This window comes from Apium graveolens, chromosome 10 (assembly GCF_009905375.1).
Source record: "Apium graveolens cultivar Ventura chromosome 10, ASM990537v1, whole genome shotgun sequence".
NCBI lineage: Eukaryota > Viridiplantae > Streptophyta > Magnoliopsida > Apiales > Apiaceae > Apium > Apium graveolens.
Window position 1 is genome coordinate 230,227,992 of NC_133656.1, and position 16,559 is coordinate 230,244,550.

General features: G+C 35.3%; 2 protein-coding genes across 4 annotated transcripts; both read right to left on the bottom strand.

Annotated features, from left to right (window-relative positions):
- Positions 1-9,422: 9,422 nt before the first annotated feature.
- Positions 9,423-9,890, bottom strand: LOC141691959 (uncharacterized). Its single transcript, XM_074496707.1, has one exon. The coding sequence runs from the start codon at positions 9,888-9,890 to the stop codon at positions 9,423-9,425; it is 468 nt and encodes a 155-aa protein (XP_074352808.1).
- Positions 9,891-12,229: 2,339 nt separating this feature from the next.
- Positions 12,230-13,951, bottom strand: LOC141689273 (F-box/kelch-repeat protein At3g23880-like). Of its 3 annotated transcripts, none has more exons than XR_012562312.1 (2): positions 13,800-13,951; positions 12,230-13,138 (listed from the first exon to the last, which is right to left on the bottom strand). XR_012562312.1 is itself a non-coding variant. In XM_074493522.1 (2 exons), exons 1-2 carry the CDS (start codon positions 13,811-13,813, stop codon positions 12,550-12,552), a joined length of 936 nt encoding a protein of 311 aa, XP_074349623.1. In that variant the 5' UTR covers positions 13,814-13,944; the 3' UTR covers positions 12,277-12,549. The 3 variants fall into 3 exon arrangements, 2 of the variants coding, with proteins under 2 accessions (XP_074349623.1, XP_074349624.1); XM_074493522.1 differs by having other exon boundaries at positions 12,277-13,471; positions 13,800-13,944; XM_074493523.1 differs by having other exon boundaries at positions 12,277-13,468; positions 13,800-13,943.
- Positions 13,952-16,559: the final 2,608 nt, after the last annotated feature.

Sequence of the window (16,559 nt, forward strand, 5' to 3'; positions counted from 1 at the left end):
AGAGTATATTAGAGAGAGAGGGATAATAAAAGAGATTAAGAATAGAAAAGTAAGTAAAAGATTAGAAAATCTTTTAACTCCCATATATATACTCTCTCCACTCAACAATTATATTTTTGAAGCATGGCAGACAATTTACACCTGGCAACGTGTGAACAGTCAGTACAAAGTTAAAGTAGGAGTTAATGGGCACGAGAAATAAGCAATAATTACCGTGCACATGCAGTTTTTCAGGACATACACGTTTACCACTAACCCTTAATGATTATGACTGTTTTTATCTCACCTAATTATATTCTGATTAAATATGACCGTTCAGTATTTACCACAAATAAGTCAAGTAAAGAATAATGCCACGTAAGCATCAAGGATTCCATCAGGATTTAATATCAGAACTTGACTATTATCAGAACTTAATGGTCATCAGAATATGGTTTCTGTACTCAAAAAGTGAATGTTTGTTTCTGTAATTCTTCATACAAATACTGACTTGTTTTCTTCAGAATTTAATCATCAGAACTTCCATCAGAACTTGTCCTCAGAATTAATGTAAATGACACTTAACTGTTTGTCAAAAACAACTCAATCACCACAGTAATTTTCATCATTCAGCAGAATATCATATAAAGATTAAAGTCTGATAAACTTCAGTACATTTTAGAAATAAGGCATAATTGAGAAAAATGCTTAAAATCTGTCATCAATCATGATGTCTACTATAGAACAAATTTATGCAAGAGTCCACCTCAACTGTTTGTGCTCATTTTATGCATCTTTTGAAATTCCTTTTTATAGTGGCTTCTTAGTGTAAGTGAGTCACGACTACTTATCAGAATTTATGCTATTATCAGAATATTTCTCCAGTAATCAGAGAATGTGAAAAGTCACCAAGAAAAATTTATTTGCTTTTCTAATGCATATTACTTAATACCAGCAATGCACTTGGATCTTCCCTTTCACATATTTACTCTAGATCTCAAAGGAGTACCTGACTTTTATTTTATTTTCTTTTCTTTTGATAAGTGAGGCTTATCAGCATTTAGTTCATCCTTAAGATTTACTAACATCAGAATTTGGCAGATAAGAAGCAAGAATCTAGTTTGTGACTTAGTAAGAAGATACACAAAGTAAACTTGACTAAGTTCAATATCAGAATTTGCTTGTGTTAATGAGTTTCCACATAAACAACTAATTCAAACATGGGATTTCTAGTATGTTAAAGACTACTAGGTCAGCATCTAGCACATGTATCCTCATTGGATTGAATAGTCACAGAACATTCAAAACACTTATCAGAGTATATAGATCTACATCAGATAACAATCGGTATTTAATGAATTTTCAATTTAAGCACATATTACATAAAGATAATACAATCTGTAAATACTGATCATAAAGTCTGATGCATGAGAACAAAAACTAAGCAGATTTAGAGAAAGAACCTGAAACCATGCCAAGTTCATTTACCAGTCATGTAAAAGTAGCTTCACATAGTGGTTTTGTGAAGATATCTGCTAGTTATTGATCTGTTGGGACAAAATGCAATTCCACTGTACCTTCCATTACATGTTCCCTTATGAAATGGTACCTAATGCTGATGTGCTTTGTCATTGAGTGTTGAACTGGATTACCTGTCATAACAATAACACTTTGATTATCACAGTAAATAGGGATTTTATAAAATTCTAACCCATAATCCAGTACTGATTCTTCATCCAAAGATTCTGTGCACAACAGCTTCCCGCAACAATATATTCTGCTTCTGGAGTTGATGTGGAAATTGACTTCTGTTTCTTGCTAAACCAAGAAACCAATCTGCCTCCAAGAAATTGGCAGCTTCCACTAGTGCTTTTCCTGTCTATTTTGCATCCTGCAAAATCTGCATCTAAGTAACCAATTAGCTTAAAATCTGATTCTCTAGGATACCACAATCCTAGATCAGCTGTACCTTTGAGGTACTTGAGAATTCTTTTCACAGCTATTAAATGAGGATCTCTTATATCAGCCTGAAATCTTGCACAAAGACAGGTAGCATACATGATATCAGGTCTACTTGCAGTTAAATAGAGTAAAGAGCCAATCATACCTCTGTAGTTAGTAATATCTACTGATGAACCAGTATCCTTATCTAACTTGGTTGCAGTAGTCATGGGAGTGGATGCAGTTAAACAATCTTGCATTCCAAATTTCTTCAGTAAATTTCTGGTGTACTTGGATTGACAGATAAAAGTACCTTCTTCATTTTTCTTGACTTGAAGTCCCAGAAAATAGCTGAGTTTTCCCATCATACTCATTTGATATCTTGACTGCATTAGCTTTGTAAACCTTTCACAGAGTTTAGCATTTGTATAACCAAATATGATATCATCAACATATATCTGTACCAAAAGTAAGTCATTTCCATGGTTGAGGTAGAATAAAGTCTTGTCAATTGTGCCTCTGTGAAATCCACTTTCCAGAAGGAATTGAGCTAAAGTCTCATACCATGCTCTTGGAGCTTGCTTAAGGCCATAAAGTGATTTGTCAAGCCTGATGATTAGGGAACTTTGAATCTACAAAGCCTGGAGGTTGTTCAACATAGACATCTTCTTCCAATTCTCCATTAAGAAAAGCACTTTTCACATCCATTTGAAAGACTTTAAACTTTTTGTGAGCAGCATAAGCCAAAAAGATCCTTATGGCTTCTAATCTAGCAACTGGTGCAAATGTTTCATCATAATCAATACCCTCATGTTGAGAGTAGCCTTTATCAACCAGCCTTATTTTATTCCTTGTAATTATGCCATCACTGTCAGTTTTATTTCTGAACACCCATTTTGTACCAACAATAGATCTGTTCTTTGGTCTTGGCACTAGGGTCCAGACTTTATTTCTTTCAAATTCATTTAACTCTTCCTGCATTTCTTGCACCCAATCAGCATCTTGAAGAGCTTCTTCCACTTTCTTTGGTTCAGTCTGAGATAGAAAAGAATGATAGAGACATTCATTTGATGTTGCAGTTCTAGTTCTGACACCTGCTTTAGGATCTCCAATTATTAAGTCAGGTGTATGTGATTTGGTCCACTTTCTTGCAGATTGAAGTTGACTTCTAGAACTGGATCCTCCCCCATGATCCATGTTGTATCCATTAGCATTTTCTGATGCTCCCCCTGTAGTTATGCTCTCTGAGACTTCAGAATTTGACTTGGATCCTTCAGGATTTGAAGTATCAGAGTTTCCAGAATTATCAGAATTTGGCTCATCAGAACTCGATGAATCAGAACTTGAAGAGCCAGTGACAGGTTATGATACTTCTTGAGAGACTTGAGATGTGGTAGGATTTCCAGCTTGCTCCCCTTGGACATGTGCATCTTCCTTTGGAGTTGTTACCACAGTTTCAATGACATCAGAACTTAATCCATCAGAACTTACATGATCAGAGTTTAAGTCATCAGAATTTACAGAATCAGAATCTAAATCTTCATTTTCAAATCTCAGCTGATCATGATCATTGAAATCTTCAAATCCAGTAATCTTCTTATCATCAAAAGATACATTGATAGATTACATGACAACCCTTGTTCTTAAATTGTAGACTCTGAAGGCTTTTGTGGAAAGTGGATATCCAACAAAAATCCCTTCATCAGCTTTTAGATCAAATTTTGACAGCTGTTCAGGATGAGTCTTAAGAACAAAACACTTGCAACCAAATACATGAAAGTATTTCAGATTTGGCTTCTTTTTCTTCACCATCTCATATGGTGTTTTTCCATGCTTGTTTATGAGTGTAGCATTCTGTGTAAAACAAGCAGTCTGCACAGCTTCAGCCCAAAAGTAGGTTGTCAGCTTTGCTTCATCAAGCATAGTTCGTGCAGCTTCAATGAGAGTCCTGTTCTTTCTTTCTACAACTCCATTTTGCTATGGAGTTCTAGGTGCAAAAAATTCCTGTTTGATTCCATGCTCTTTGCAGAACTCTTCCATGATTGAATTCTTGAACTCAGTGCCATTATCACTTCTTATAATTTTAACAGAATCTTTGACCAACTTATCCAGCTGTCTAACATGATCAGTTAGAGTAGATGCAGTTTCACTCTTCTTGTGCAAGAAGTACACCCAAGTGTACCTTGTGAACTCATCCACTATAATCATAGCATATTTCTTCTTTGCAATAGACATGACATTGACTGGACCAAATAGATCAACATGCAGTAGGTGATAAGGCTCAAGAATTGAAGATTCAGTTTTGCTCTTGAAAGAAGATTTTCTTTGTTTTGACTTTTGACATGAATCACAAAGGTCATCAGGAGCAAATACTGATTTTGGCAGTCCTCTCACAAGATCTTTCTTTACAAGCTTATTTATATTGTTGAAATTTAAATGAGAGAGTTTCTTGTGTCAATCCCAGCTTTCTTCAATTGATGCTCTACTTAACAGACAGATTGCAGAACCATCAGAACTTGTTAAAAGTCTGGCTTCATATATGTTACCATGCATGTATCCTTTCAGAACCACTTTGCCTATAGAATTGCTTACAACTTTACAGTGTTCTTCAAAGAAATCCACATGATAACCTCTGTCACATATTTGATTCACACTTAGCAGATTGTGTTTAAGTCCTGAGACAAGAGCTACTGCTTCAATGATGACATTCCCAAGATTGATATTGCCATATCCCAGAGATTTTCCCATGTTGCCATCTCCATAAGAAACTCCTGGTCCAACTTTCTCCACAAAGTCTGATAACAGGGCTTTATTTCTAGTCATATGTCATGAACATCCACTTTCCAGAACTAGGATGTTCTTCCTGTTGGCCTGCAATCACAAAGACCACTAATGGTTAGTTTTAAGGACCCAGACTTTCTTGGATCCTTTGGCCTTTTTAAGTTTGTTAGCATTTGCAGCGGATTTAATATCAGAGTTTATGCTAACATGCTGTTTATCAGAACTTATATTAGAATTTGCATCAGACTTTACACTAGAAGGAATTAAAGTAACTTTCTTCAAAGAAGGTTTTATTTGATAATAATCATAGTACAAACTATGATATTCCTTACAAGTATAAATGGAATGTCATAAACTACCACAATGAAAATAAGGATTTTGTGGCTTAAACCTAACAGACTGACTCTTAACTCCTGACTTAGGAGGTAAAGAGTTTATATTCTTATTCTTCCCGCAAAAAGAAGCAAGATGGTTAGAGTTTCCACAATTATAACATTTCTTTCTAGGAGCATTAGGAACAGGCATATAATTATTGTTTTTATTCACACCTTCCTTTCCATTCCTATTTTTCCTAGCTGCCTTTACCTTGTTGACATTCCTTATTTCTTTCAATTTATGCTAAGCTGCTTCTTAGTCATTAAGCCTATGTTAACTTCAGCTGGTTTATCCTGTTCTAATTTGTCAGAAGTTGACTCTGCTTTAACTTCTGTCTCATTATCTTTCATCTTTTCAGAATCAGACTTTACAGTTTTTGCTACAAACTTAACAGGATTTACCTTTGGCTTAGTTGTCTGTTTAACAGTAATTGGCTTAATTTGTTCAGTTCCTTTTTCACTTTTATCATCTCTATATCCTAAGCCCTCTTTCCAGTTTCCACTACTTAGTATATCCTGAGTTGCTCTGCCAGAGTTAGTCCAAGTCCTGATAATCTCTCTTTCCTTTTCTAACTCAGTTTTTAGAGATTCATTCAATTTTAGCACTTCATCTCTAACATAAAAAACATCATCTCTTTATTGCTGAGTTTGATGGAACATAACTAACTCCTCTTCTAAATAGCCATTCCTTTTCTTATAAGCAAGATTTTCAGAAGTTAATCTTTCACATGTTAAAGTTTGATCTCTGTAACTAATGAACATGGTTTTAAGATATAATCTCAACTCAGTAATATCATCAGTATGAAAAGCATAAGTTGTTTGAGGTACCTTTTGAAAGGAATATGTCCTAAGTCCAATCATGTATTAGGAATTAGGAATAACTTTTATGTAATTTGTTTTGATTTCATTGACATTAATAAAAGACTTGTTTTGTTTTTATTACGGGCTCTATCTATTTAAGTGTTTAAATAAGATATACCATAGTTTAGAGTAAAGCTTTTATGGATTATGATGAGATCATAATAGTGAGACCTAAAAGATGATAACTCTAAACTTAAATAGTTCCTGGTCATAGGATTACTAACTGGTAATTAATAATCCGCAAAGATCGGTAATACTATGCTTGCTTCATTTTGAAGGATGTCTGTTCTCATAGATATTTGTGTGGTGACACTATAGCTAGTATGTAGGTGCTTATTATAGAATAAGTTCACTGAACATGACTCGCACAACTGAACAACTGATGGAGTTCACTCACGTGTCAGCAGTTGTTCACATAGTGATAGTTGTACAAGTATCCTTAGACTTGAGGTCATCATAGTCATCTTGTGTACACTGAACTATGCTTTGGTTTAGTTCTTAGTCTCCAAGGACAATTATTAGGGCTCTACTGGGTATAGGAATTTGTACACGAAGATAATGTATGATCAATAAAGGATCTACCCCTTCCAGTGAAGGAAGCGAATGTTCAAGGCTGATCCACTTATGCTAGTTCAGGAATCTCTGACCAGAGTGAATGAAATTAGAAAAGAGTTTCTAATTTGCATAGAACTAAGCATAGTAAATGGTAAGCAAGTGATTAAATTAGGTAGGCTTAACACGAGATCCATGCCTTGTATTTAATCAGGACATTGTAGGGTAGAAGGAGTTTATTGTACGGTAACTATTCACTGAATAGGTTCTTGGTATTCTAAGCAGTGAATTCGTATTATCCGGATAGTCGCGATATGCTGAGAAGTATCCCTCACGATGTAGAATAAATATGATTAATTAATTAATCATATTTAATAAATTAGAGAATTTATATAAATAATGATAAAATAGTTTTATTATTATTTATTTCTACTACCGGCTTAATATTGAACCTACAGGGTCACACCATAAAAGAGAATGATTTAATGGTGGAGGAATTAATTAATAATGGCTGATAATTATTTATTTATGAAATAAATAATTAATTGGCAAATTTAATAATTGATTAAATTAGATTTAATTAATTATAAATTTAATTAAGAAAAGTTCTTAATATTATTAATTAAGAATTTAATTTTTGGAAATTAAATCAAGAGAGAGAATTATTTCTAAAGTGTTTAGAAAAAGGATTAATAATTAAAAGGTGTTTTAATTATTAATGAGAATAATAAATGGGTTAATAATAATAATATTTTATGGGAAAATTTCAGCTGAAAATTTTGCCTATAAATATACTATTATAAACCATATTTTTATTCCAACCCAAAAATTTTAGAAAAACCTAATTATCTCCACCTCCTCCTCCTCCTTAACGTCATTTTCTTGGTGGATACCGGTGGAGTGCTTCACGTTTGAGGTGCAGCTGCTAAGGATCTCCGATCGTTGCTTTTGGATCGCTATTAAAGGTTAGTAATCAATTCATATGTTTTAATCACGATTTATATGCTTTTATTTGGATTTTATATGTGTAAAAGTGTTTTACCATGCCTCCGCTGCGATTAAAATCCAACACCTTTAACTCAGCAGCATCAGAACTGCTATCAGCATTTGCCATCAAGGCATAGTTCACCTCATCTTCAGAATCTGAAGTGTCTATCCAGCTTTTTTTCTTTGTGACAAGTGCCTTGCCTTTGTCACCTTTTCCTTTCTTGCAGTCAGGAGATATGTGGCCTCTTTCACCACAATTGTAGTATTTGACATTTGAGTTATCTCCTCTGTCAGACTTTACACTTTTGCCTTCATACTTTCTGAAACCCTTCTTACCAGAACTTCCACTTTTCCTGAAAAACTTCTTTCCCCTTCTGAATTTCCTGCAGGCTATCTTTGTGATACCATTCACCATAAGAGCACACAATTTCATCATCTCTTCATCAGCATCTATTTCAGGTAAACTTTAAGTTTCTGAATCATCATCATCAGAACTTGATGATTCTGAATCAGAGTTTATGATGAGAGCCTTTCCTTTGCCTTTTTTTGAGACAACCACTTTGGGGGATTTCTCCTCAGCCTTAAGAGCAACTGTCCTTGACTTTCTCTCATGCCTCTTGCTCCTTTGATCCATCTCAAGTTCATAAGTCTTGAGCATACCATAAATTTTATCAAGAGTAGTTTCATCAAGAGCATAGTTGTCTCTTATAGTAGTAGACTTCAAATCCCAACTTTCAGGAAGAGGTAAAAGGAATTTTAGATTTGAATCTTCAAGATCATATTCCTTGTCCACCAGTGACAGATCATTCAAAAGTTTGACAAACTTGTCATATAAACCAGTTAATGACTCATCAGCTTTTGAGTCAAAGTGCTCATACTCTTGAGTGAGTATAGTCCTCCTGTTCTTCTTGATTGCATCAGTTCACTGGCATCTTGTCTCCAAAGCATCCCATATCTCCTTTGCAGTCTTGCATCCAATTACCCTGTTTGACATTACATTATCAATGGCACTATGCAGCAAATGCCTTACCTTTGCATCCTTGGCAATGAATGAGATATCTTCAGCTGTATACTCACTTTTCTCCTTTGATATGGTCTTTGCTGGCTGATCTGCAACTACAACAGAGAGCTTGGTTGGCTTATGTGGTCCTTCATAAATTCTGTCAAGGTATTCTGGATCTGTAGCTTCCAGAATCATAGCCATCTTCACTTTCCATATGGGATACTCAGAAGGTCTCAGTATGGGAACCCTAATAGTCTCATATCGACTGTGGGTTTGAGTCTTTTGAGTTTCTTCAGTTTTAGTGGGCTTGATTGGAGTTTGTTCTTCTTCAGACATGATTGTTTGGATCTTTACTGTATGTGTGTTTACAGATAAGCTCTGATACCAATTTTTAGGTCACACAACACTGTAGAAGGGGGTTGAATACAGTGTTTATACAATCAAATCGATTATGAACACAAGTAACCGAAAATAGATGTATTTGATATAATAAACTCTGTTACAATGGAACTCTTCTCTCTCAGTGTTGAACAAATATCACTAAGAGCTGCTAGGTTATAATGTATGATCTTTTGATAATGATAACACATATAGTGTAAACCTATGTCTGTGTCTATATAGTACACAGTTACAAGATAACTTCTAATTGATATGGAATATAATCATGTCTTCTAAAATATATCAATCAAATATCTTATACAATTCTTTTAGTCCTCTAACTCTTTCCATGCATATCTTTTTTTGTATTAGTCTCGATCTTCTATCCTGTAAATCAGCTTCTTTCCTTAACTGTAAGTCCTCCCGCACTTAAGTACTGATATGACCTTAAGTCCTGATATGACCTTAAGTACTGACTTTCAGTAAGTACTGATTCCAGTAAGTACTGATATTTCCTGTTTGTTGAGATCTGAAAACTAAACATGAAACATATTAGACATAACATCTCAAATATATCTAACAGTATAGTAACTGGAAACAGAATCAGTTCCTTGTTTGATCTCATACAAGCTTTGCTGTAAAGAAAACAACAATGTACCAGACGCTTGTCCATAGCGTTCTTCCAGATTGATCCAAATATCATGAGTTATGTTGAAATACAGAACATTTCTAGCAATATTCTGATCTAACACTCCAAGTAACCAAGAAATTATCATACTGTTACAACGTTCCCAAGCGTTATAGTTAGGATCTGCAATCAAAGGCTTTGCAATCGTTCCATCAACAAAACCAGTTTTATTTTTTGCTGATAAGCTAATTAACATCGAACGCTTCCAATCTCCATAGCCGGTTCCATCAAACTTGATATTAACCAATTTCATACCAAGATTATCAGAAGGATGAAGATAATAAGGAGAAGTAGGATTTTGAGATTGATCTATAACAGGAATCTGATTTTCATTATTCTCAACCATATTGAGACTCGAAGAAAAATCAACAAACTAACAGAAATCTTATCGATCAGATCTAATTGATTTTGAAACAATATGATCAACAATTAGTTGAGAGAGTTTTCAAGAAATAACCAGAATGTATATCAAACAAGAAACAAGAAGATGATGATGATAATCAATCAATCAATCAGTATGTAAATCACAGAAACAATCAATCAAAACGCTAGAAAATTGATACGAAACAGTCGAGAAAGAATCGATCAATAAAACCGAGAAGAATTCATCAGAAATGAACAAAATCGATCAACAAAAACAAGAAAAATTCACCAGGGATGAAGTATCGTCAGATCGCAGTAGTATCGTCACAAGATCGTCTTCTCGGCTAACTCACAACATACAAGTTTTGTACTCTCATATTTGCTAACTAACTCAGTGAGTAGCAACATGTGCTTTTATAGACAAAATTTATAGACAAAATCAGAAGCTGGTAGTTGATTTGGTATGTTGCAGTCAGTTGTAACAAACTTTGCTCAGCTAGCAGCATTTAGTGACATCACGTGTGTTGTCACTTGGATCTTGATTCTTCTGATTCTGCATAGTCGTAACAATTGTAAATCTGGCAATGTTTATGAGAAGGAATATTTCAAATTGACTTACTTTCCTGTGGTTAAGATCTGTGACCTGAGACATTCACTACCAGATTATCCTAGTTCGGTCTTTGTGCTCACTGTCAGGGAGGCTCCTGACTGTTGTGTCTTTTTGCCTTTGTTCTCAAAGGACATGATTCAATGTGAATCGTGAAAGCTTCCAGCAAGTTACATTGATTGCCACATGATCTTTGTTTTTGATCTCCGACCCCAATTTGGTTTACCTTTAAGTTTACTTTTCTACCTGAGCTTCGTCCCTGTTCAAGAATCTTGTGCTGCTTGAAATGTGGAATATTTCCAATTGACCACCTTTATGGTAGTTCAGACCTAAGTTGGTCACTAACAGATCCTATATTCGTAGTTGCTTCTCTCTGTTCAGTAAGAATCAAAGGATTCATCTTTTTGCCTTGGTTCTCAATATACGTAATTTTATGTAAATTGTAGAAGCCGTCCAGCAGTAATACAAGTGACATCGACTGACACATGATCTTTATTCTTAAACTTGTGGCTCCTATTTGTTTTAATTTATTAAGGTTTACCATATATTTCACTGTAATTTGGTACAATTAGTGTTATTGCAGTTGGTTTTAACTCTGGTAAGTGCACAACTAAGCAGCAGTTCGTTACAGATCTTCAACAAACTTCGCTTCCAGTCTTTATAGATTCACCACAATGGATTACAACCTAATCTTCTTCTACCATGTAAGGTATCAATCTTCCAAAATGGTCAACTAGTGTTCATCTTCTCACATTTGTTTTCAGAAGCTTTAGCATTATTATGAAAACTGGTGATTGTTTAACTGATACTAATAGAAGTTGAAATTGGTTTACGAATAATGTATCCTTTATTTTGCTAGTTGCATGAGCCTTTCAGCAGAGTACAGTTTTTCCTGTGGTCAGGTGAATCTGCAATTTCATCTTTCCAACCACTCTGCATTAGGATTGTAGAAAAATGCAACTGATTATCTACTTCTTAAGTTCTTTTGTATAAACCACTCTTACCCTACTCTTGAGTTAACTTTTCTACTTGATCACATATGTTCAAAAAGTGGAATATTTCAAATTGACTAACTTTCCTGTGGTTTAGATCTGTGACCTGAGACATTCACTAACAGATCATCCTAGTTCCGTGTTTGTGCTCACGTGAATCGTAGAAGCTCTCTGGCATTAATACAAGTAACATCAGTTGACGCATGATCTTTGTTTTCCATAAACCCGCGTCTTCGATTTGCTTTGCTTTATCGGGTTCTACTTAATGTTCATTGTAAGTTAGCCTTTGTTTTACTGGGTTTTAATTAATGTTTCATTGTAAGTTAGGGTGTTAATGCACTTGCTAATATAATTTTGTTAACTACACAGCTGAGCTGCAATTTGTTAAGAACATTACTTAAACCACTTAAACTACTAGAACGAATCCCTGCAATTTGTTTTTAGTTTCACTTCTCTAATACTGAATGACTAGATAGAGTACATTTTAGTGATCCTTTCGATAATATTCTGATTGAGGAATCGACTCCAAATGACAATGCATCTTAGAACTTTGCTTTCACTTTGGTTATCTAAAATTTCATCTTCGCTTTCTACTCTCGAATATCATAATATCTTCAACCGGAGCTGTGCTTGTGTGAGTGGTCGTATCTGCTTCGGAAAGGAATTTGAAGAAAGAAACTTTAACATGAGTTACTTACCTCTTACTTAATACTCTTGCATGACAGGAAAATTAATGACAAAAGTATACTAGTTCTAAATTTTCATATACCTATAGAATATGGTTCGCATAAGTAGCTTTAAACCTGAACAAATACTGTAGTCCTAAATTTTCATCTCAATAAACTGTATTGTTTGCAATAAACCTGAACAGGGGTATGTCCTGTTTGTATAAGTGACTACACAATGACCATCACCAATATCTCCAACAAAATATCTACAATAACCCTAAACTAAGCAACTTGAAGTAAAACAATAGTCTCCAGTGACTTGCTTATAGTTTATGAAAAATAAACAACAATACATAAATGGCTAAATTAGCTCTGTTAGTCACATCCGAAGCACTTGAGTAATAATCTGCCAAACACTAATCTCAAGGAAAGCTGTGCTGGCGTAACCAATGACCTTTCTACCGCTGGTGATGATGTCCACTGACTTTCTGTATGCAACGGCTTCATCCCAAGAAGAGACACTAGGCTAGGTGTATAACTATAGCCCCTGACAAAATCCCAATAGCCATCACCTATGACCTTAACTCCTTTTGTTTTCGGATCATACAACAGCTTAGCAATGTTGAACACAACCTCATCACCATACTTAAAACACTGTGAAAGCGTAGCCAAGCAACAATGAATTGGTCCAAGAGTGTAAGTCTTGCTCCAAACACCATATTCTTCATCGAGATGGAATACATCTACCATTGCACCTGGAAGCTGGAGGTACGCCATTGTAGCAAGACTATCCTTTATATTGACAACATTATATCTATGTGTGCTAGTAATTTGAGAAGGCAACATGAACTCTTTAAAGTGGTTACTTGCACTCTCAAACTTAAGTACAAACTTGTCATATCCGGTAGTTGCAGTCCAATAAGGGCACCCTCGCACTATGGTAGCAGTACTTCCCATGATACATCTAATAAAAAAGGTATCAGGGATATCAAGTCCAATCCATGAATCTGAATTAGAAGTGTAAACAACACCTTGTAATAAGGTTTGGGCTCTAAAGCAAACAACCACCTTAAATTCACTCTCCGAGTGATCCCAACCAAATCCAGATAACTTTATATAAGATTTTTTATTTCCGTAATAAGGTTGAGGTGGAAGAATAGTCTTAACTAAGCCCGTAGCAGGATTCCAAAACATATACATGCGTTTGTAAGTAAGACAGATTAAACCATTGATGGAACCAATCATCCCGCTATGTTCAGGGGCGTCATGAACGCTAGTATATGCAAATCTGGACCTGCTGAGAATTTCCACCCAACGGCGGTCCCGGAGAGGGATAGTAAAGTGGCTTAAAGATCGAACGAATTTATATACTGACATTATGAGGCACTCATAATCAGGATTTTGAGAGGTGTGAGTTAAATGGGTAGTAACAAAATGGGGATCTGGGTTGGAGAGTATGTAAAGCCATGATTTACAAACACATTTGAATAGCATTAGAGATTTTACTGGCAATCGAGTTAGGACATGTCCTATAATTATATCATCGGGTAGGACTAACATAGTAGGCATAGTAATTAGCTATTACAAACAAATCCTAATAAGCGAGATAGTGAGCTTGAGGTTACCTTGACAACAGCATCCGAGGTAGAGAGATTGATTTCTCGCAACTTTGTTTGGATCCTCAAATTAGGTTTTCTTGCTACAGTTCTCCTCATGTACTGTTCTCCAATCTCCGAAGTGTTGATTTGCAGATTTCTGATGATGACCTAATTCAAGATGTACGTGGAGAATGCAGATTATGGGTATTAGTTGTTGTAAGTGATAGGGTTTGGTGTAATTCTATTTGACTGGGTAAACAAGTTTATCTCCAAAACAAACTCTATCTTCATAAACTTATTTGAACTATTCTAATCTTATCCTTTCTAAGGTTTATCTTTTACAACCAACTAATGGGTTGTTTTACAAAGACTTATTCAAATATTTTCAAACAAATAGATTATCCAATCTTATCTCTTCTTTGTTTTGAAAATCAAACCCGTTAGATTTGTGTGTATAAATACACATCTTGTTCTTCAGATTCAACAAGAGTGCTTATTCCACGTTCTATCTTTATTCTCTGAAAAACTCTTCTTATTCCAACTCTTGAATATTCTATTTAAGAAGAAGACACATCTCATATTTTCAGATTACACCTAATGATTCCATATTCTATCTTTATAATCTGAAACACCATTCTTGTTTTATATCTCTTGAATATCCAGTCAAACAAGAAGCCTAGTTTGAGTTGTAATCAATTTGTTTATTCTTGTACTCGTGTATTCATATCAACTTTGTGCCGGGTTGTGGCAAGCTTGATTTCAAAGTATAGCAAGGTAGCTAGAAGGCTAAGGAATAGCAGTGGGCTAGGTAGCAAGGTAGCTTGGGAAAGGGTTTCTTTCAGGTGCTATATTTGTAATCAAGGAAAAGATTGTAAGTTCTTTTATTAAAGTTGATATAATACATTCTCTATGCTAGTTGGCATGGGGACTTGGATGTAGGCCATAGACTAGGTGTAGGGGCCGAACCAAGTGAAAACTTCTGGTGTTTTTACTTTTCAGTTTTCAGCATTCTGCAATTTTATTTCTGTTATTTATTTTCTGCAGTGTAATTGAGACTGTCTCATACCCTGTCTCATTTGTAAAGGGACTGTCCCATTTGCATAAGAGACTGTCCCATTTGCCTTGACAGTTAGAATATTATTTTATCTATCGAGCCATCGAATTTCATTTGGTATCAGAGCAGGTGCATTTAATTCTCTTTTTAGTGTTTATTTTGCTAGCGATCCATGGCTCAACCAGATAGGTATTCAAACAATTATCCACCACTGCTTCATGGTGCTGAAAACTACAATGACTGGAAGTTTCGGATGAAAATCTTTCTCCAGCGTGATGCATTTGAATGGGATGCTGTAGAAAATGGTTTCACAATTCCTATGAAAGAAGGGAAGCCAAAATCTCTCAAGGATCTCTCTCCCGAAGAAGTGAACGCAATGAATTCCAATGCTAAAACTATGAACTCACTTCTCAATGGCATGGTAGCTACAGAATTAAGAAAAGTTTCAGCATGTACTACTGCCAAGCAGATTTGGGATACGATCAAAGTCAGCCACGAAGGCACGTCTAAGGTACGTGAAGTAAAATTAAGTATGCTAATGAGTGACTATGAAGGTTTCAGGTTGGAAAGAGATGAAAGTGTGCGAGATGCTCAAGGGAGGTTTCTGACATTGATGAACTCCATCTCACTTCTGGAAAGGATCATTCCTCAATCTGAGATTAATAGGAAAATCCTCAGAGCAATGCCAAAGAAGTTTGCTCCAAAGGTTACCATTCTGCAGGATTCAACACTGCTTTCAACTATGGATACTCTAACACTGTTCAGTGAATTGGAAGAATTTGAAAACCAGCTACGCAGATATGATGAAGAAGATGAGGCTCCACGAAAGAAAACTCTTGCACTTAATGCAGATGCAGACGAGTCTCCTGACGATTCTGATGAAGATATTGCTCTTCTAACAAAGAAGTTTCATAAATTTCTTGCCAAACGGAATGCTTCCAAATGACCTATGAAGTCACAGTTTCCAAAGAAGGACTTCAAATCTAATCCGAGCAAGGAAGTCAAAGTGAATCAAAGCAAGGATACTTGTTTTGAGTGTGGAAAGAAAGGGCACTTCAAAAAGGACTGCTACAAGCTGAAGAACAAAAAGAAGGCATTAATTACTTGGAGTGATGATGAATCTGACGTGGAGATCGATTCAGACGATGAAGTTGCTCAACTTTGCTTTGCTGGACTAGAGGACGACTCCAGTGATAATGATGAGGTACAGAATATTAAGTATAATTCAAATATATCTTCGTCTATTTTAAATTTACAGGTCCAGGTCAAGAAGTTGAAAGAAAAGAATGCTTATTTAAAGCAAGCTTTAAGTGAAGTTCTTAGTGAAATGGATGACTCCATGAAGGAAGAAGCCCTAGTTGCTGAGAACAGATTATTGCTTGAAAGGGTTTCAAAACTTACTGAAGAAAATCTATATCTCAAAAATGAGATTGAGATGAAAGATGTATGCCTTGAAGCCTTGAAGAAAGAGTCAATATCTGTTGATTCAGAAACCGTTAAAGAAGACAGTGTTCCTGGTCCCCTGGTTCCTGAATTAAAGCAGAAAGTCGAACAGCTTGAAAAGGATTTAGCTAAATGTTTTCATGGAGAAGGAACTTTGAATGCTCTTCTTGGTGAACAAAAATCTTCTCTTGATAAAGGAGGTTTAGGATGTGAGTCAATCAAGAAACGTGCATTTCAAGGCGGTTACAAGCGAACTCCTATGAAGTATAAGATGCCTTATGAGAAATGTC